At 41.3% G+C, this 22096-nt stretch overlaps 4 protein-coding genes across 5 annotated transcripts; 1 reads left to right on the top strand and 3 right to left on the bottom strand.

Annotated features, from left to right (window-relative positions):
• Window positions 1-66: 66 nt before the first annotated feature.
• On the bottom strand, window positions 67-10618 carry RB195_020671 (uncharacterized protein; the record flags this gene model as incomplete). Of its 2 annotated transcripts, XM_064189063.1 has the most annotated exons (28): window positions 67-163; window positions 417-508; window positions 2300-2389; window positions 2961-3134; window positions 3186-3326; window positions 3393-3563; window positions 3658-3804; window positions 3882-3974; window positions 4071-4187; window positions 4370-4481; window positions 4605-4657; window positions 4730-4876; window positions 4931-4978; window positions 5674-5781; window positions 5864-5996; window positions 6242-6353; window positions 6431-6579; window positions 6752-6839; window positions 7833-7932; window positions 8064-8165; window positions 8252-8393; window positions 8453-8559; window positions 9019-9153; window positions 9212-9299; window positions 9362-9459; window positions 9523-9632; window positions 10308-10412; window positions 10561-10618. In XM_064189063.1, 28 exons carry the CDS (start codon window positions 10616-10618, stop codon window positions 67-69), a joined length of 3117 nt encoding a protein of 1038 aa, XP_064044944.1. The 2 variants fall into 2 exon arrangements, with proteins under 2 accessions (XP_064044944.1, XP_064044945.1); XM_064189064.1 differs by lacking the exon at window positions 67-163 and having other exon boundaries at window positions 413-508.
• Window positions 10619-18386: 7768 nt separating this feature from the next.
• On the bottom strand, window positions 18387-18800 carry RB195_020670 (uncharacterized protein; the record flags this gene model as incomplete). The annotated part of the gene is made up of 1 exon (XM_064189062.1): window positions 18387-18800. The coding sequence occupies one exon, from the start codon at window positions 18798-18800 to the stop codon at window positions 18387-18389; it is 414 nt and encodes a 137-aa protein (XP_064044943.1).
• Window positions 18801-19082: 282 nt separating this feature from the next.
• Window positions 19083-19516, top strand: RB195_020669 (uncharacterized protein; the record flags this gene model as incomplete). The annotated part of the gene is made up of 3 exons (XM_064189061.1): window positions 19083-19119; window positions 19172-19275; window positions 19385-19516. The coding sequence occupies 3 exons, from the start codon at window positions 19083-19085 to the stop codon at window positions 19514-19516; spliced, it is 273 nt and encodes a 90-aa protein (XP_064044942.1).
• Window positions 19517-20397: 881 nt separating this feature from the next.
• RB195_020668 (uncharacterized protein) lies at window positions 20398-20831 on the bottom strand (the record flags this gene model as incomplete). The annotated part of the gene is made up of 3 exons (XM_013438121.2): window positions 20398-20514; window positions 20643-20770; window positions 20822-20831. The coding sequence occupies 3 exons, from the start codon at window positions 20829-20831 to the stop codon at window positions 20398-20400; spliced, it is 255 nt and encodes an 84-aa protein (XP_013293575.1).
• Between the last annotated feature and the right edge of the window lie 1265 nt (window positions 20832-22096).

Here is a 22096-nt window from a genome sequence, read left to right as displayed (position 1 = left end):
TACAGTGTTTTCGTCCATTTTTGTTAATGTCGTGTCTTAATACAGACACAAATATATAAAACCTTATTACATCAAAAAAAGTTCTTTCGCAACAACAGTAACAAGCATGTTGCCAACAGTAACAACTAGAGCTTTGATCCGCACTATGGAATCTATCAAAATTCTAAAACAATAGAAAACAGTATCCTCCTGGTTACGAGAAGAACGCGGATGAGATCATGCCAAGGTTAATTTTACAAGCAATAGAAATGATTATCATTTGGCTGTAATCGCTGCAATGAATCACAGCATGAAACAACTATTTTCAATCGATATTCTCATCCAAACATAGCTCATAACATATAATAAAAACATAACAATTCAACAACTAGTAATATCACACTAGATAAATGCACTAAGGAGATAGAAAAAGTTACCGTCTTAAAGCACCCCTGGTGGGTCGAGATCTTGGTTTAGGACGAGTAAGCGTCACTGGTTCGGAGTTGTCAAATGAATTTAATGAAGCTTTCTGAATGAGATAACTGAAGGAAGTTGTGAAATGAAGAACCAGAGAAGAGAAAACAGAACGAGTGTGGAAGGAGTATGAAGTTATTCCGTCAGTGGATACCAAGTGCGATTAGCATAGCACAATTCTTATAAGGGTGTTCGGAAGGTATCTGCCAAAAATTTTGTAGTAGCGCAGATTTTTTTGATATGTTCTGGAAGTTCCCGTTCTAAATATATTATATAAGGAAACTACTGCTATACACATAACATATCTGGCTCCCTCTTCCTTGCCTATTTCATCCTATAATGGCCGAACATTCCACCCATATTCGACACGTACTCCTTCACGAATTCGAATCTGGCCATCGAAACTTTAGTCAAGTATTTGGCACTGAAGCCCCTTCTGAGCGGTCTGTGCGCGCCTGGTTCCAGCGCTTCAAAGCCGGAAACACGAAACTCAAGGATGAGCCTCACTCTAGTCGACCGACTGCAATATCGTTCGACGAACTGAAGAATCTGGCGGAGCAGCATCCGTATGAAGGTGTGCGGTATTTTGCTGCCAATCTTAGCTGTTCGCTGTCCACCGTGAACAATGGGCTGCGATCTCTCGGAATGGTGAAAAAACTCGGGGCTCCCACATGCATTGAGCGACGGCAACAGCCAAGGACGCCTGGACATCTGCTCTCCAGAAGCCGCAGATTCGACTGGCTAGACACCGTTGTCACTGGAGATGAAAAATGGGTCCTCTACGTCAACCACACCTACAAACGTGCGTGGTGCGCTGGCGATGAAATGCCGGATCCTTTCGTGTAAGGTGAAATCCATGAGAAGAAGGTCATGCTGAGCGTCTGGTGGGGAGTTAATGGAATCTACCGTTTCGAACTGCTGCCGGACAACACGACAATTACTGCCGAGGTCTACTGCGCTCAACTGCAAAGACTGGCCGACAAAATCCGCAAGGAGCACCCGAAGCTCGACAATGCTTGCTGCGCGATAACTCGCGTCCTCACATCGCGAAGAAGACTTTCCAGAAAATTCTGGAGCTCGAATGGGAAGTTCTACTGCACCCACCGTACAGCCCGGACATGGCCCCGACTGACTACCACCTCTTTCGATCACTTCAGCATCACCTGGAAGAGTAGCGCTACTATGGTGGTGACCACCTCGAAAATGACCTTCGGGCTTTCTTCGCCTCCTAGTCACCGGAGTACTAAGCCATAGGAATCCGTGATCTTGTGGGACGTTGGCAGAAGGTCGTCGATGTTGATGGAGATCATTTCGTCGAATAATAAAATGTTGTTAAAAAGTTGTGTTGTTTTGAAATTTTGCCGTATTTCGGCAGATACTTTCCGAACACCCTAATATTTCTGTGAAAAAAGCGCTCCATTTTAGTTGAATCAAAGATCATTTTTATCACTGATTTCTTCTGAGTCTCAACACTCAAATCTCTAAAATTTAAATCAGCGTAGCCACATAAACTCTTGTCTTGTGCCAGCAGTACTGCTTAAATCGGACCTAAATTTGAGGTAAACTTTCAGTCAAAACGATGGTGAATAGGTAGAGCGCTTTGAGTTCAGTTATGGATCAAACTAAATTAAATACTCTAGCACATCCAATGACCTGTGGAGATGAAAGCAGCTAACAATGAGAAACGGACATTCAATGAGTGGAAGTAGTGGAATAAATAAACAATTCCTGAGACTTTTGTCGAAAATTCGTGTACTTAATTAAGGAAGCTTCAAGTTGACCTACCATACCCGTTATCAAGCACTTGCATAAGATTTTTGTATGTTGAAGTCGGATATCTGCTCACCTTATTTGGAGGAGACAATGGCGCTTCAGAAGATCGCCTCGTCCTGGAGGATACATTCATTTCTGAAGACTGCGAGTCTGTTGTCATACCCTTAAAGAAATCTTCCTTATGGATGATCTAGAAAACCGTAGACATATTATATTTGAATATTATTGTTCCTTGCGAGACTTGCACACGGCTTTGCTGCCTGTAAATTCCTAACCTTCCCTGACCAACCAGAGTAGCCTCATCCCAGCAGCCTTGAGGCGACTAACTTGCGCGGTGGTGACCCTGATTAAGGAAATGACTTCACCGCTACTCATTGCGAGGAACGCATAAAAAATCAAAGCTTAAGCTTCTTATTTCGTATTGTATATTGCTGAAAACCAAGTAAGCTGCTTACAGAAAGAAAAACACACGAAATTGAAAAACATCATGTGGAAAAATACGAAATCAAAATTAACAACTTGGTTAATCTCACATTTTTATCCCTCCTATAATGTAAGGAACATATGGTTTTTTTAGAGCAGAAAATCTCTTCTCACTCTTTTCCAAGAACAATAAGTATGTTTTGAGAATGAATTTAAAAAGTTTGCTGCAAAAATTCATAAAAAATATCTAGATATCGTGGTACAAGAGAAGGATATACAGCCTTTGAACAAAAAAAAAAAAACGACTTCACCTCGTTAGTGTTCGCATTGCTGTCAGCATTATTTTTGCTAGTTTCACCATTCTTTAGCTCAGAAGAAGAAGTTGCTAATTTCGGTTTTAAGAGTGATTTCCGACCACGCTGAAGGACAATTTCATCTGGACCGCTCTTTTCCTTAGATTCTTGGGACTCGTTTGCAAGTGACTCCTGAAACAAATCTGTTTGAAATAATGCATATGACATTTTTGAAAGCTTAACCTTTTGAGACGACTCCAAATTGACCACTTTTGCGTTCGATGATGCGACTGCTGGTTTCACCAGTGGTCGTCGTCCACGTTTTAGTAAATTTGAGTTAGCGACTCCAGTAGATGTCCCTGCTGCATCATTCCCAGACACACTCTGAACGACTTCTACCTATGCTTTCCTACAAAATTGAAAATACTTAATTTGGGACATTTGACAGACCTCGTCGATTGTGATGACATCTTTCTGTTTTTCTGCACCACTGGAGTCCGGTGAGTGCACCTTTTCCTGGACTTGTGGTTTGACCATAGGCCGTCGACCTCGTCTCAAAAGATTTGTGGAAGAATCAGCTGGCTTTTCAATGGGAGGTGTTGTGTCCTCCATTATTTGCACCTAAATAGAATATCATCTCTAGTAAACAAAGTTCTACGAATTCAAATCCAAATTCACTTTTGTATTCATTCAAACTGCATGAATTTCACAATACCTCATCACTTGGAGATGCTATTTCTTCAGCAGGTTTTGCTTGCTCCAAAGTTTCGGCTGATTTTGGAATTTTACCTCTCGTCCGCTTCGATCGTGTTAGCAGATTTGATCCGTCTACGACAGGTATGATGGGCACCTCTTTTGTGTTCTAGAACAAGCCAGAAAATGTCTTTGACCAGCAGAAAATAAAAAGAATAAACAAGTGAGCAGAAAGTCAAGTTATACCTCAACGTTATTAGCAAGCGAAGGAGAAGGAACATCATCATTTGATGCTGATGAAGTTATACTTTCATTGTTTGCGCCAGAAGAAGAACTTTCCTAAAAACATGTACATAAGTGGCCATTTTACGAGCGTAACACGTAAAATCAATCGAACGCTAAATGTAGGAAATACTGAGGAGAATAACAATTCACCGGTTCGTCATTCAAACTACGTTCCACTCCTCCCATTTGAAGTTTTATTTTTACATCAGGGGACGTCTCAGCTTCCGGAACCAATGTAGTGGGTTTAGATGGATTCTGGCCTTCTTCCTGAACAATATGACAGAAAACCTGAACAGAAAAGAAAGCCGGCATGTCAGTTTTTGAAGAAAGTAATGGTTGATATCATCGTCTACCCGTACAAAAGGAAACAATCAGGATGTAGAACAACTCCGGTTGTTTTATTCTGAACTACACAAGACAAGGTTTTGAAAGAAAGAAAAAAAACGAACCTCATTAACAGTCACCGGGGATTCTTCTGCGGAGTCATTATTCACGACCGACTTATGCACACCAGCACTGGCAAGATTCGGGCGGATAACACCTATTCGACCGTACCGAGACCTGTGAAAAGAACGAACAAATCCCAACTAGTTAGTGTTACTGAGCGATTTCCTACTACTTTAAAAATCAACGGAACCAATAAAATTAGAAAAAAAACACTATGGAAAAGTGGATGCTACGAACCGGTTGAGAGAAATAGGTCTTTTTACGTCGAGCGATTGAGATTCCATATCAGTCTGAATTCGAATAGAATGGAAAAACCTAATTTAACAGGAGCATTAGGCAGTTCAGAAACTGGAAGTGCTTACTGAAGTTGTAGGTTCGATTTTGAACGCAACCCGCAGCGCTGATGAATTCTTCAATGGTTTGTTGCGTCTGCTGATTTCCCTTTCCCTCCGCGTCATATTTTCTGGCGTCAAAGGAACAGTTCGACTCGAAGTAGGCCCACTGACATCCTTTAAAAAATCTTTGTGAGACCCATTACGAAAAAGACTCAGGATTTAACATACAGAGATCGCTTCGTCCATTCCGAGTGTCGACACAAGTTCATTGACATTCTAAAAAATGTATATCTCAGATATCCAGGTAAGACTGTTGAAAAAAGAAGATTCAACAGTATAATAATGATTTAATGTATATTAGTGAACCTTGGGAACTGGATAGAAAACAAAATATAGGGCAACACCTAACATAAGGGTCTGAATATCCACTAAGACAGTTTTAGAAGAGATGAAACAAGAAAGACTGATTAAATGAATAATACACTAAAACTAAAATTACTTGCATTATCATTTGCTTGCATTATTTGAATTATCGTTAGAAACTGAAAGAAATAGTATTTTATGAAAAAAAAGACTTCCTACACAAGACTTTATCACACTGTTTATAAAATCAAATTAGCAAATTCGATATTCAACAAAATCCAATCACCAAGGTATAGCACACTTTTTTTTTTAGCAAGAAGCACATCTCGATAAACGGAGTAGTAGTATAAAGTAAGTTTATTTCAGCAGCTTCCATTTTTAGATACTCTCATATGAAGATACCACAAAAAGTTTCAAAAAAAAAAACTTGACTTCTCAAAAAAATTTGTTGATCGATTTGTAGCAAGAAGTGCAACATATTATAAGTTTATGGTGGCCTTTTAAGGATTAGAGACTCACCCTCGAAATTAAGAAGAAAGGATAAATTTTCTATGAATGTCGCTTCTAATAAGTTAAGACCCCCACCCACAAAAAAAAAGGAGAATCACCTCAATTACTGTCTGACTTCTTTCCTTCTTGATTGAGTCCATACCACTTGTAGTGTGCTCGATTTCTTTCAAAATGTCATAGTTGACTTTATTAGAAAGCTTCTTTTCCTGAAAATAAAATGAGATCAATAAAATCTTTCTTCTTGCATCCTTGGTTCAAAATATTACTTAATAGAGCTCTTATGCATACATGTATTATTTTTTCCATGGCTTCAATAGCTGTATTAGATGCAAGATTCTGCCTGGGTGGTAAAACACGGCGCCGTTTCTTCTTGGTCGGGTTGTCCTTTTCTTTTTCCTCTTCTTCCTCACGCTCTTTTCGCCTTGAAAACCAGAACATCAAACGGAGAACTTATTAAGTAGAATTAATAAATTGTACTTAGTTAATAATATAAAATATAATAATAATATAAAATTTGATCACAACAGCTTAAACATTCTCCATAGCAACACTACAATGCTACAGTGCAATTAGCAGATAAATTACAAAATCAAGTATGAGAAAGTTGGCCGCTAACTAGCGACATTTCTCGCAAATACTATATAAATGTTTTGATATGGACCTCACCTCCTCTCCATCTCTTTCAAGTGCTCTCCGTTCAACTTCATCCAAAACCTTTCCTTCACCTCTGACTCCTTGCTGGTTAATATATAGGAATCAATTTCGTCATCATCGATACCTAAACCACAAGTGTTTTCTTGATGAAAAAATACAAAAACACGTATTTGGAAACTTTTTTTTAAAAAAAAAAGGAACCTGTGAGGTCAAGTGATCCGTCAGGTCGATCTTGTGAGGGAAGAGGTGCTGAGGACGATGTTATCACACCATTAGCAGTGACAGGCGACTGAGTGATTCCCAGCGACTGTAGAGATGGAGCATACTGATTGTAGTTGGAACCTTCCGATCTGAAAAATAAATGAAAGACAATTGTAGATACCATAAACATTGATTAATTTAAAGAATAAGTAAAATGGGAATATTACAGAGTCGGTGAGGGAAGACTCCGAGAATCTATCCAAATTTATAAACAGAAATTATTTCGAGTAAAGCGACGCAAGTTGCTTGAAATTAGAATACCTTTCTTCCTCGTCAACAGCTTGATATACCGTATCCATGACCTCATCACGGACAAGGGCCTCCTCAGCTGTCCCTACTTCAGGATCGTCTAAATGGAAAAACTGCCGAGAAGTCTTGTGTTTTTTTTTGTTGTTGTTGAAAATTTCCAATTTTTCAATATCGGAGGAAACCTTAGAACGTTTGCGCGTGCCGAAACAGAAAGGTTTCAATGCAATCGCTATAGTGGTAGTTCTAAAACAAATAATTTCCAAGTAACGCTAAAAATTTATTAAAGAGGCTTCCAAGAGCATGATAGCTTGTGATATCTTCCTCAACAAAACTAAGGTCATAAATTGTACTCAATACCTAAGAAAAATCTTTCAGGAAGATGTTATATCAATAGGGAACCTCTGTTTCCAATTTTAATTCTCGCCAAAAAAAATTATCTAAGTTCTCTGGAGCACGTGAAACACTAACTATATCGGCGCACAAAAGCATACCATAGATATGTCCCCAAAAAGTGCTCCGAAGCCAAAATACCAACAACATTACACTTTCCAATCTGGGCCAGTCCACAACATCAGACTAATACTAAAGAAACAAAAGTTCCAAAACCAGACTGCAGTTGTTCTACTTCTAAACGTTCACGATTCCCTTAAAGGGATCACCCCACGAATCTAGGGTGGCGCGGGTTTCAGATGGGCTACGCCTATACGGGGTCGTAGATTGTGGGGAAGAGGGTGATTCCGTCCATTTCTTCCTAATCGCCGTACAAAACCGCCCGGAAGATTCGGCGCGTGCACAGGGCTAGCGCGCTCCAATAGAACTCGTTGTAGAAAATACCGCCCCGGAACGTTGGGCTTTTTTTACGGCAATAAGAAAGAAATAGACGGAGTCACCCTCTTTCCAGCAATATACGACCTCGTGTAGGCACAGCCCTTTTGAAATCCCAGATTCGTGGGGTGATGCCTTTAGGTTAAGCAGTATGCAGTCTTCAGAAGATGGAAGGTTAGCATGCTTGGAAAAGACTGGTCTCCAAAAATATCTGTGCCGAGATGCAGTTTTCGCGGAAAGGAAAAAAAAAGATGTCGTGAATCCTCACTTAATTCACCAGCCACGAGTTTAGCATATCGAGTTTGCTTGAACTTCTCTCTCCTTTTCTTCTCTAGCGCGCGTTCCAACTCCTCCTCAATAGGGAGTACCTGAAGCAATTTCTACAGGCACTAAAAACATTGAAATACAACAGAAAAAGTGTAGGAACCAGTGAAAACTATAAAAGACGGATATGTGACTAGTAGTAACGTTAGAACAGATTAAAAAGTAGTCTCGTTACATCTTTCTCCATTTCTGCTGCCAATTCTGCCTCCTTGGCTAGCTGCTCTTCGCGAGCTTTTCTTCTAGCTTCTCGAAATGCTGGTGGATCTTCGCAATGCTCCTGAGCACGAATAGAATGAGCGTAGAAAAAAGAAAGGAACTAGAAGCAACTCAAAAGCAGAGACATGAGAAAACTAATGGACAAACCAAGTCTATGGTAGAAAACTCGTCTATGGTTAGCGCGCCAGAAGGGGTCTGACTAAACTCTTCCAGCCGTTTTCTAACTACAGACTCACTGATGTGGACCACCTTTACAACATCGCCAATGGTTCGGTTGAAATTGAACGATCTGGATAAGAAACAATCATTTTAAACCATTTCACTGAAAAAAAAGAAACCGCGAATAACCTTGCGGCAAGTAAAAGGGCTGCCCCGCACAGACCAGTTGGCCGACGACCAGTTGACATCCAATCGCGCTTCATTCGTTGGACAAGCCGAGTAGCCAGATTTACTACCTGTGACAGTAACTGTAGATGTAACTGTAAAGTCAACTATGAAAGAAAGAACTTTTACTTTAGAAAGCATAAAAAAAGGTTTCAAATGTATGAACACAGCAGAAAATAAGATTGCTCGGCAAGTGGCAATTAATCTGAAAGTTTTTATTCTATTTTCACTACTTTTTATTTTTTAAATCCTGCATCTGCAAAACCTAATTGGCTGCAGAGCTAGTCAACAAGTCAGAAAAATAGGTAATTTTAATGACGACCACAAAGCCGAATTAAAAAAGAGAAAAATTATAGTTGAGGGAGGGCACTCTACCGCGCTCTTATTTCTGAAAGCACTACCTTCTTTTTTTCTCTTAGTACCTTTACCTCACATGTCATGGAGCCTCTAAGACTAATGCTTAGATTTTAAGGCCCCGACTGATTCAATCATTTACTTCCAGCCACACTTTGCCAAAAAAAATGTTTCACCTCCTTCTGCTTCTCTCCAAACTCCAAAAGACATGCAAAACGCATAATGTAAAGACATGGGTCGGTCGACGGCAAATTGATTCGTAGCGATCGCGACAAAAAACTGAGAGTGCGCCCGAGATCGAACACATTCACCTGCAAAATCTCGCCTGTTTTTTTTTCAGATGGAAAGTTAAAAATAAAATCCAATTACCTGAGTGATATCACTAAAGTCAAGAAGCAAATGAGCAGTATTTTCTAATCGACATGTCATATATAAACAAGCAACAACAACATGAGATCTGCAAAATTCCGTCCAATTCTTTCTTTCAATAATTTCGAAAGCAAAAACATTAGAACTAACCGTATTCGACCACGGGTGAGATTCCGACTCACAGACATTTTGAAAAAATTGTACGCTGTATCAATGCAATGTTGATTAATGCGAAGTTGACTAGCAATCTATAAGAAAATAGCATCGATGGAAGAAATCGAACATTCCAGAAGCACAGACAACAGACAAACTTCCTCAATTAGTTTCCGTCCTTTCGCAAAGGTGACTTCCCGTGATTCTTGCGAAACGACGCCGCCCGCTCGCGCTTGAGATTGAGCGCGTTCAATGGATACAAACTGACCTAAAACCGTTTTCGTTCTTTTTTTTAACACATTATAGTAACCCCAAAGTTGTTGAGGGAGAAGATACATTGAACCATGCTTCAGAAAATCCTTGAGTACAGAAAATGTGAGGAAAAAGTTGCTATATCAACGCAGAAAAGGAGTAATTCATGTCCTTAGTATCTGTATAATTAGGAAAACCCCATTATACGAACTATTCCTCTCAGGATCTTCTCAAAGACGAAAACTTTAAACGAGAACACATTTTTTGGCCATGATTGTCTGTAGAATAAAGAACAGGATTATTGTAAAGAAAATCATAGCTTTAGAGCAGATAATGGGTTGCATGATCTTTGTGATTATTACAAGAACTGATTTTTTTCGAGGGATCTAGACAGGAAGTGTTTTGATGAAGTAACGCATGGAAAATCCACAAAGGTGAACCAGAAATATGCAAGTGATCTGAATACTGATCAAATCCCCACCCGCTAGGCCTGAATGAACCTACGAATTTGAAAAAAAAACATCTCTAAATGAGCAAAAGTGAAGTATTAGAATATAAATAGTGGAACAAACGTTCATTAACTATAACCACAGTAAGGACAAAATGATCTGCAAAACTACCCATCGAAATGCCGTATTTCAATGCAACTGCGGTGGCCCTCTGTGAGTCAAAGGAGGAGAAGAAATCGTACCGACAAGGGTATGACCAGAGCCACCAGCTCGTTCCTGGAATTGATTCTCCGAAACCACAATTGACTCCTCCAGTACAGTTCCACATGCCATACAAGTAGCATCACCTAGAACATTGTGATTGTAATAAGCAAGGAAACAATTCTAGAATTCTTCTAAAAACGGCCAAAGATCAGCAATTCGTGTATGAAAAATGGACCAAAATGTTCCCTATAAACACAAGGAAGAGGAATATTGGAAAGAAACTTCGCTTACCTCTTCCAGCATCTTCATCGATATCAGAAGAGCCGCAATGCGGACAGGTCCGTGTCATAACTAGGAAAAACTAGAACTCTTTGGACGCAATGACTCCACTGTGCAGCCCGATCCAAGTCTTAAAGGAAACTGTTAACATTTGTTAACAAAAAACCATCAACTAAATTACGGAAAATTTCCCATGACACAAGAAAGCAGAGCTCTCCAACGACCACAATCATCCAACAAGAGTACATCCGCAAAGCGAGGGTAAACACAAGAACTATATCCGTGAACAAATGTAATGTGTGTATTTACAGGGAAAACGTTAGTGTACGTCTGAATGCATTCCAACCATGTCGCGTATTCGTTGAGTACGCTTTTCTGGGTTATTCTACTCATGTTGGAGGTTCAGTCTTAGGATACTAGGCAGGAAAAGTTGAGAAGGCCCTGTAGCTTGTGCTGTGTAGGATTATTGATGTATGTTTAATATTTAATGTATTCTAATGTATTATGTCATATATAATATGTATTTATTTAATATGAACTGGATATTAACATTCAATTGTATATTAGGCAACAAAGAGGGAGAGCAAGTCTCTCTCTGATGTGCTATTCCATATTACTGAACTTGAGCGTGAGATCGTAGAAGACAAACATGTCTGAAGGTTTTTAAAACCCTAAGGAATCTTAAGGAGGAGAGTCAGTAATGCTTTGAGGAACTTGTTTGTGAAATAATCGAAAAATCATCTAAGGTCAGTTATAGAGCTAATGGAGAGATTACACAAACCTTTGGTTTATTAAACACGAATGAAGGATGTATAAGCATTAGACATTCTTGAAGACGGAAACTAACGAGAACGAGGAGGAGAAGAGAAATCTCTCGCAAATATTTCATTATACATGAAATTTACTGTAATACAGTTGCAATTATTCTCCTGAAGGATTGAACGGTGGTTAGGCCCAAGAGCGGCTTCGAACCATTGGCAACGCATTCGCACTCTTTTCCAACTGTGCCTCTTCCTCTTTTAAAGGCATCACCCCATGAATCTGGAGTGGTGTGGATTTTCGTTCGAGTATAAGCGTATCAGATCGTAGATTAAGAATACGGAGGTGGTTCCGCTCGTCTCTTCCTGTATAACTGTAGGAAGACGGCTTCGGAATGCGGTTCCTTATTCCTTGTCGTCCTCTATTGCAACGCGCCACCTTTGCGCCCCGCCCCGCCCACGATTCGTCGAGAATCCATTCGGACGCCCCGATGGGCAATTCATTTTATTCGAGGAATGTATTCACTAGAACAACTGTAAGCTGCAGTTTTTTTCCTCTCGTAGATTTTCGTTATAGTATTAAGGCTTTTTATGGTCCTTATGGCGCGTTATTTGCACCATTATTTTTATGGCGCGATAAGGTCTCACAGCTCTCCTACGCTTCGCGCGCTTTGAGCTCCGCCCACTTCGCATCCATGAAAGGACCCACTCTGTGTTTCAACACTGTGTGATTTGACACCATCATTCCCATCGAGCGGTGACAAACCGGAGCGAGCTTAAGGAGCGGATGCGATCGATTAGTCAAGAACGGCGACGCAACTTTCGAGCAATACCACCTGCCAAAAGGAGGAGGAGCTGACACGAGCTGTAGGTAACCGGCGTCCCTGAGGCTGTCTGGCGGAGTGGAGCATCCAGACTTTGCTCATACGTCCGGGGATTTGTATTTGCCGGATCCATAGTGAATGGCTTGTTAGGCCCCGGCCATTTTGCATTGTAGTGTACAGTAGGGTCAAAACGACACGAAGCACGGCATAGTTGCGTAAGCGCCAGCGGACGTAGCGTGAAGAAACGTGTACACGTATACATGTAGTATACGTATACATATACAGTTGGGTAAGCGGCTGCGCTTGAAGCAGAGCGGCAGAGCGCAGCGGTTAGAATCTAGAAAGTAACCTTGCTGGCACTATTCCTCGCTGTATATGGCAATTGTCCCACCTGAATTCCAACCGCTTTCTTCACGCTACGTTCGCTACGTTCAATGTATACGTATACTAACTGAATATGTATACTATATATGTATATGGGACGAAGACTAGGTACTCAGTCCAGTACACAGCAGCCACAAGAGAGTGAGAAGCAATCCATACGTATATTAAATGTATGTGTGTGTTTTGTGAAGGTGCTCAATGAGCCCGGCCACGTGCGCCCGTAGAGCAGCGGCCACTGTTACCACCCTAGTGCTAAAGCCTAGTGTACGACCCGGCTTGAAGCGAGAGTAAAGGCGAAACGCAGAGCAGCGTTGCGGTAGCCAGCCTTAGGGCTTTCAAACAGGCGTCCCCGCGATGTAAGGCATGAACCATCGATGCGGACGGAAGCTTAGGTGGCTTAGGTGGCATTTCCTCGTGCGGATTAACTCTAGCCCCGACCATCTTCGACATTGATAAAAACTTAAAAATTAATAAAGGTCTATTAAGAAAATATCCTCAAGAAAGCGGTGGTGCCAAGAAAGCAAAACTATCCCAGTTTTATCTTTCAACAGCATTGGGCTCCGGCCCACTTTGGACGTTAACCACCTTCGCCGCACCATCGATTTGATGAAGGAACAAATTGACGATCGCATCAAAGCTGATGACAGCCACTTCGTTAAATCTTTGTAATTATAAAATGTTTTGGTTTATTGTTTTATATAAATAAGCTTTTAAATGTATGGGGGTGGGGGAATAAAGCTTGAACGTTTTTTATGACGCACGTAATTTTTCGCCACATTGTATTAGCTCCTTTGATAAATATTTAATTAATTACTGAGTATCAAATGAAAGACGAAGGGTCGTTCTGCGCTATCTATGCGTATATATAATGTCGACTCTTTCGAGTCTTTACAAAAATTGGCAGGGAGGCCGCAAACCAGTCATCTACTGAGTAAATGACAGGACTATCGGCGCCGGAAGGCGCAAGGGATAGTGAGTGATTCGGTGCCCAATTTTTTTGGGCACCGAATCTGCGGAATAGGTATGGACGTCGGTCCCATCGGGACGCAGCAGAGCTGCAGCTGACTCGACATCAACCCTCGCCGTTCCCTGGAATTGGCCGGCGTTCGACGAAGATTCTTGGGTAGGATGTAGTGGCGTACTCCTGAAGTGGCGTATGTTAAACTGGTCGAAAGTTGACAGACGTTTTCTGGAGAGAGTTCCAGACAGAGGAGTGTTTTGTGTCAGTGAATGCATTCCGTTGTAATATTAGTGTTAAAGAGTTACACGACTTAGTGTTGTGCTTGTCGCAATCGATAGTATCAGCGAAAGTCTCCGAATGAAATGTTCCTTTTATAAAGGATTACGATAGAACCGTTATTCTCTAGATGCACTCATAACTGCAGTAATCTTCATTTTTCAGTCGATGGCATTTCGCATCATGTACAATCGTCCGATGTGTTCATTGAAGGACTAGGCAAGTGCTTCCGCCATTCATACAATATTTTTAAATACTCCCTTCAGAGGAATTCGAACTTATTTGGGAAGTTTCCGAGGACACACAGTTTTTTTTTCTCTCATCTTTTTGGTCACATTGCCAGTCTACGAGTCTTGATGACATACACAGCTGCCCTAACAATGTGCACGAATCCTGTGCTTTCTTGGCTATTAAACTCTATTAAAAACGACTTTTAAACTGCTGAAACTGCATATAATTAGATTCTTCATGTTTTAAAAGTAGTTTCAAGTTTCTAACTCTTTTGCAAAAGTTTGACTCAGCGGGTTTTGAACCTGTGTGCCATTATCACAATGTCGAAAAATGATTTTTACGTTTTCTCTTTCATCGTTCCTCTGTAATTTGCCCTATGAACTTGACTCTTCTCTTTTTTTGTCGTACTATGCGTTTCGATCAAGGCTACCGCAACTCGCCTCTGCGTTTCACCCTTACTTAAATCTTAATAAGTTTTAGTCAGTATTCAAAAATATTTAATAGACTTTAGAATAAAAATGAAAGTATTTCAATACCAATATTTGAACAACATTCCAGCAAAGTTGCTTGATCTATAACTTAGTGTTTCTTCATATGTGCCAGCTACCGAATTTCAAAATTTCCATTGTTCTCCGGCTAATTTTCGATTCTGGCTTTTCTAAACACACGGAACTTCCAGTTTGTTAAATTGCAAGCAACCGAGAACTATCGCAGCAATGTTGGAGATGGAATGGGAGGGTGGACAGGGTGATTGCATTCGAGAGTATGCTTAAGGCTTAGGTTCGCTCACGCACACATGAGCATGAACAGGACAAAGGTGAGATACTCTTGCAGCTAATCTGGCAAGTATATGTGACCTTATGTGACCTTGTAAATGTAAAATGCCACTAGACCAGACAGTACTCTGGGATTGCAGACCACAAGTCTCACCTTAAATACAGCGCGTACCTCTCGATGGAACTGGGTGCTTACTGCAGCGTTAATCGCTTGTAATCCCACAATTACACGAATAAGATACACGACGGAAAATATTCTCGATATAGACCGTTGCTCTCAGTAACCACACAGTCGAATAATATGTTCTTTAAATGACCGATGACAATTAAGGACAAATGAGGGAAAATAACTCGTTGAGTATCTTATGGCAACTTCCTGAGATTAACGAGGCGGTGGTAATGCACTGAGATTAGATGAGTATCAATGATAACACGAGTGTAAACACTAAGGGTCGTGCCGATTGGTGACGCATGGTAAATGCGGCTGTGACACCACTAGCAGGTCCTAATCCGGCTACTCCTGGCTATTGCGAAATGTTGCGCGTGACCTCTACCGCAACACCAGCTATTCAATGACTAATCGATTCCGCTACTCAGGACTTCTCGGTACGGATTTCAGGTGGAGTACTCGTATACGGGATCGTAGATTATGGAGAGAAGGGTGATTCCGTCCATTTCTTCCTAATTGGCGTTAAAAAACGGCCCGGAAGATGCGGCTTCGAGCGTTCAGGAGCGCTATTTTCTACGACGAGTCCGACTGGAGCGCGTCAGCCTTCTGCATCTTCCGAGCCGTTTTTTACGGCAATTAGGAAGAAATGGACGGAATCACCCCCCCCCCCCCCCCTTCTCTATAATCCCTTATACGAATACTCCACCTGAAATCCGTACTACCTCAGATTCGTGGGGTGATGCCTTTAAGGCCTAACTCTTCGGTAGTGGAAGTCTTATAGTTTGATCTTATAGTTTGGACCTCGTTTTCCAAACGCGGACCTGTTGGGCTGAAGTTCGGCTCGTGTAAGATGAACTGCGACAACTATCAGAAAGTGCTTGTAGGTCATTTAGTGCCATATTTGACAAGATTTCGTAGGCGTAACCTACTTTTTCCAACAAGTTAATGCGTCCCCACACGTGTCAAAGACAATTACAGATTGGCTTAATGCGAAAGAAATCAAATTTCAGGGGTGGCGAAGTTGTTCCCCAGATCGTAACTTCATGGAGAACTTGTGGGGCCTTCTTGTACAGAAGGTGTATGGGAACAGAACCCCTTACTCCTCGCTTCCTGAGCTGAAGGTCGCCATACTTGTTGCATGGCCTAATGTAGAGCAAACCTCTAATGATATCCTCTCAGTAGTATGCCGAACTTTTGATGTTCTTTACAACAGAGGCAATGTAACAAAGTATGAACTTGCCTTTTAGACCCTATTTTTGTAATAAATCACCGTTTTTATGGAGTGGACCTAAGATTTTGCACCGGCCTGTTTTTCAACAAAAGTTCGTGGCATCCTGCGCTGGTCACGTATCCTGCCAAGGGTCTTTGTATAGAGGTTTTCGCAGGTGAGAAATACGGACGTGTTATTGCCTGTTTCCGGTAATCCGTTTTTAGGCTGCAACTAGGAACATTAGGGGTGGACCTAAGATTTTGCGTCGCACTGTATTAGTGATTTTTGGGCGCACTAGTTTGAGACGCTGTTTAACTCAGTCTGGGAAAAGCGCACCTGTATGGAATTGAACTTGCTCAACCGCAAAGAGTAGTTTGGTGGCACACAGACATAAACACACATATTTCGCAAAAAGAGGCCGATCCCGTTGTTACATGGCATGATAGTTCTTTCCATGAGATTCTCACGTGACAGCATGCACTAGCAACTAAAAGTAACGTGTCTATTCATCGTCAAAGTGTTCCCTCATCACTTTTTCGTCTGGTACATCATGGGAAGAGAGCGAGCTCTGCGCGCTAACTTAGTTACCGTACGGCGCAGTTGAAAATGTGGAATACTCTGGGAGAAGACTCTCTATCGCTTCTCGGCCTTTTGGCTAAGATCAAAGTTTAGTTTCTGTTCTTATCGAATTAACCTTCGATAGAGATTCAATTGAGTCTCGTTAAGGTTAACCTATTTTTGGGACCGGATGAAGCAGTGAGCTTGCTCGCACTTCATCACGGGTCGGCCCAGCGTTGCACTGCTGCAGGGATCGGCCCACCTCCAGTAGGAGGAAAACATAATGAAATGAACAGAAAGATTGAGCGTGCTCCATACAGATGCTCCGCACGCTCGCTCTCGTGGATTCGGTGCCGGTCCCGGTCCACCAATGATTTGATCGGTGGATAACTGGTGTGCCACCTCCCTTTCTCTCATCTTGAAAATTTTATTCCCACTACCTGAGTGAAGTAAGCGCTGGATAATGTTAAATTGCTTTGAGTTCCTGATTTCTGCCATTGCATCAAGATTTTCATGACAGTGGTGTTTTCTTCGACTTTGATGCGGTGGAAGATAATTTTGCTCTTGTTTCTCAAAAGAAAAACCGATGATCATTGAATTGAAAATTGTACAAAAATGTGTGGGAGTTAGACTAAAAAGTACAGCTGTTCCCAAGCACCTTCTCGCTGCGAAATTTCCTTCACGTAACAGTTTTCTTACTGAGGATCAAAATAACATTAAGTTATTCGATTTTTTGAAAAGAAAAAAACAAGAAAAGTTATAGACAACCAGTATAGTCGAGACGAAAATCGGTGGTGGGTTCACTCAGTTTCCTGAGCAGCCTGTTACAATAAAACTAATGAGTAAGCCGCCTCAGGAAACCGGTGGATATACGTCGGGATTGGTTTCGTTGCAGATTTGGTCGAATTCTCACACCAGAGGTTAGTATCCTTACAAAAGAGATCAGGTTGTCTTTCTTTGTGTTGTAACAGACTGATTTCTCCCGCCTACCTTATTTTTTACTTCCCTCTATCGATATCCATCAAATAGCAGTGATGCGTTTAGTGCATAGGTGCCTGAAAATCGAAAAAAGCAGTTTTTTTTTTATTGATTTGCATGAGTTATGGCCAAGATTAGTATTGGTATTTATTAACAGCTAACGTTTCGGCATTTTCGCCTTCGTCAGAGCCTGGAAAAATCAAAGTCATTAGTGATTTATTCTCTCAATTATCACCTACAGAAAGCATCTAAACGGTAGGCAAACTCAAACGGGAACACATTGGCTAGTGCTTATCTCATTAGCTAGACTTGGTAACGCAACAGACTACCACGTACCACAACTACGAGCCACAAAGGTTTTTATAGGGACCTGACGGCCCGCCCCGTAGATCAAAACCCGCACAGATTTTGATATGGGGTTAGTTCATTTGTGATCGCAATGGACTCACCCTTCTTGTTCATTTTTGGACTTTTGGCGGTTATCCAAAAGGCCTCTAGTGTTCTGCGTGCTATGATCTCGGACTCGAACGATATTATGGTAACCTCTACCTCTATCTCGGAGTTTTGATGGCTTATTCTACAGTGTGCTCCGAGCAGGGTGGAGAGTTTAGATTTGGCGAGTCCATCTAGATGCTCCTTAACCCGAACGCACAGTGAGCGTCCCGCTTCCCCTATATAATCGTCACCGAACAACCTGCACGTGATACGATACACTACTCCTGATACCATGCAATCACCCTCTGCAATACGGGCAAATCACGCAGCTGGGAGGTTGCGCAGAGTTGGTCATACGCACGATTACGCACCAGCTGACATTTGAGGTTTTCTTGTGGTATTTCCACAACCCTCACATCGTTCTGAAGATCTGCCTTCCGCTGACAGCTCCATACCGCTCTGCTCATATCATCAGATATGTGAGGTAAACAGAACGGGATCTTTCCTGGGCCGTCCACTACGTTGGATCTTCGAGAAGGTTGTCGTGCTTGTCGAGCAACACAGTCTTCAGCTGGGTACCCATTGGATATTGCCACTTTATGGGCCAGATTTACAGACCATGTTTTTTCCTGACTACTCGATGAGAGTCTTGCCGCCGTTCTGTAAATGTTACCTATAACAGACTTTTTCATTTTGTTGGGATGAGCTGAAAGATAGTGGATTAAGATGTTTTTACTACTGGGTTTTCGATACCACATATTCTCTCATATCCCACTCCGCAAGTAAACACGCACATTCAAGGAAGCTAACCAGTTTTCTAACGGCTTCTCTCCTATGAACCTCCCTTGTGAACTTAATGTGAAAATAACTAGTATATAGGATAGTGTATAGAAAGAAAGCAGCATTCGTGATAATCAAAGGTCAAAGATTGCGAGAGTAGCAAAGTTCCGATGTGATTGTGACAAAGAAATGAAATGATGTTCATTCTAAAGGGAACATTCATGTCAGCTGGTGAGGTCTCATTTAATCATTATCTGAGGAGTAATACAGGTGTAGATTTTAGAGCAGGATAAAAAAGCACTACTACTACGTAAAAAAGGTGGGCAATCCGCAGAAGACGTCAAAGCAGAACCACCGTCGCCGAAAAGCTCCTCACCTCCTCCTGAAGTAAGGTGTTGAAAGTTTTACCCAAAAAAAAAACAACTGATATGTCGAACATCAGCTAAACACCTAGGTCTGGGGTTTGTTTTGCGTAGACAGCTCGCTTTATTTTTAGGCGACTCCTTCTTCACCTACAGGTGATAAATCGGCAGAGGGATCGGGATCGGCAGAAGGAACCGGAAAGAAAAAATACGAGCGGTTGAAAGTTTCATCAATGGAAAAATGGATGTCCGCAGGACCACCTTAGGAAAAGTATCTATTGATGTATAAAACATTCCTTCAATATTTTTACATTATTAAAGGATAGTAGGAGTACTGCATTAATACTGCTAAGTAATCTATTTGTTGCTCATGCTAAATATGTTGCTGTCTTTTTCAATGTACTGATATTTAGATATTTACTGACCTTTCATTTCTGACTATATATTCAGGGTAATTCTTTGTCCTTGAAATAAATCTGAATCTAGAAACTCGAAATACTTGTCTATTTTTCAGGAAGTTAGAAATGTAGAGAATTCGCGATTTTAACAGATTTTCGGGAAATAGCAACCACATTTAGCAGTTTTATACTGCATATAGGTAAATCGCTGCCTTATCGTTAGGTCAACACAACCCAAAACGGTCAAGATTTTTTCCTAAACCAGTTGTCGCAACACCAAGAACACATCAGAATATTGTGTTAGACAACCCTTCGGTTATATAATTAGAGTATTAGCTCAAAGAAAGTTGTGAGAACGTCTTGATAAATGTCACATGAGAACATCCGACACCATTTGAATCATCTCGGTCAAATTCCTAAAATGCAGTCCAGATGCAGATCAAAACCACCTGACTGTCTGGCTCTACAGGGCTCCAACGGGTGCAGGTCAGTTTCCAACAGCTCACCTGTAACTGTGAGCGTATCGCTGCAGCATGGTTGTTTGGGCTAGGAACGAAGACTGGGGCAAGTGAGGGTCTCGCCATGCACATTTCAATTTTTGTGACATTTCTTTCTTTTTTTGGCCCTAACGTTTACAGACCCTGTGATGTTGCTCTGAACCAGCAATAGTTTTGCCACTATTTTATTACATAAAACAAATTGAAGGAATGTTTTATACATCTACAGATACTTTTTGTATTGCCAGTTTCTCATTTTTCTGCGGACCCAGTTTTCAAACGTTCTCCATGCTTGTTGACGTTGCCAGCTCGTAGTAGTTCCACTTCATCCTTGATAGCACCTGGTATTGATGGAGGAGGAGCAGTCACCTGTAGTCAAAGTAACGAAACTAAAAAGGGTCCCAAATCGTGGCATTGGGCCAACTATCAATGTAAGAGTATTTTTATAACCATTTTTCCAATGTGCATCAGACTCTCATTGACTTCCGTACCCTTACCTCATGCGGAGGTGGTGCAGGTGAAAGCGCTTTTGGTGGTTTTGGATCTGTTTTAACATCGGCGCCAAATTTTACATGATTTTTATGCTGTGGAGCATTTGATGGAGAAAGTGCGCTTTTCTTTTTCTCTGAAATTCAAACCTAAATTGTCGCCAACGTAATATTAAATACGAGCTCACCAGCTGACATGTTTGCTTTCTTCTAACTACACTTCACTTTAAAGTTTTTTCTATCAAAATCGCATACAGAAAACGTAAACATATCATAAACATTGGATAGTGAGAATAACCGTTCTTATTCTGGAAATTTCGCTTACAGTGTCTGCAGACTCGGTTGCTCATCGCGCGGACAAACATGGACATTGCACACATTTGTGGTCGTACTACGCGGTGCGGCGTGCGGTGGTGCGTATCGTTAAGTACCCGCAGCCTCTGCGACAACCTATCCTTGGGAAAAACGACTGGTAGCGGCGATAGTTGATTGCCCTGCGCAGCAGTTAGTAGCGTCAGCAGAGCATTGCGCTGCGTTTGCCTTATTTCCCGCCCATCACATAGACCAGCTCCAGAGCCAAGCAATCAGACTCTCTGTCATATGGGCAGCAAACTACGCAGTTGGGAGATATGCAAACGCCGAGCATACGATTACGTATCAGCTGTCGATTAACGCTTGAGGTTTGCTGATTCTTTACCAACATTTTTGTAGACCTCTCTGCATAGGCTGTTCCGCTACGCTCTAATGCCTGGCCCTTTTCTAGGCTCTGATGAAGAAGATAGCACTGCAAGAGAGCGGTATCAACCAACATTGAATATGGGTGGCAAAGAAAACAGTAAAATTCTGTTACAAAAAATTTAAGTAAGATGTAGTTCTGTCATTCATTGACAATTTATTTTATTATTAATTAATTTTATTATTAATTAATCTATTTATTAGTTTCTGTTATTTTTTTAACTCTTTAATTAGAACCGAAACCTTAGCTATTAGTAGGCACCAGTACCAGTCTCGGGTAGTAGTCAAGACAATCAAGAAAAAACTCGGTATACCCGGTCCAGAAGATAAAGAATAATGTGTCTGGCGTCAATCATTCCACTCGGGATGTGTACCAAGGCGTTCACTTCAACTCAAAATCGTCTAAGGTTTCGTGAGCGCGTATCTAACCAATGGAGTCGCTAGCTTGGATAGCTGATGTATCAAGTCAGTGTTTTTATCTCCCCAGACAGGTCTGGTACTAATTTATCGATCCCGGAGGCATGAAATGCTTCGCTGGACCTGGGGTGGTTTCGAACCTTTAGCCAGTCCCAGCAGAATCTCGTACCAGCTGCGCTGTACCTGACCACTATTGTCGGTCTACAAACCCTAGAAATTAGTGCAGGGTTTCCAAATTGATATTATCTTGAATTGACCAGGTTATTTAATGTTTTGTTTATTGTACGATTAAGACATTATTTATTTCAATG

This window comes from Necator americanus, chromosome II (genome assembly GCF_031761385.1).
Source record: "Necator americanus strain Aroian chromosome II, whole genome shotgun sequence".
NCBI classification, from domain to species: Eukaryota; Metazoa; Nematoda; class Chromadorea; order Rhabditida; family Ancylostomatidae; genus Necator; species Necator americanus.
The sequence above is the reverse complement of the archived record's forward strand: the minus strand, read 5'-3'. Positions and strand labels throughout refer to the sequence as shown.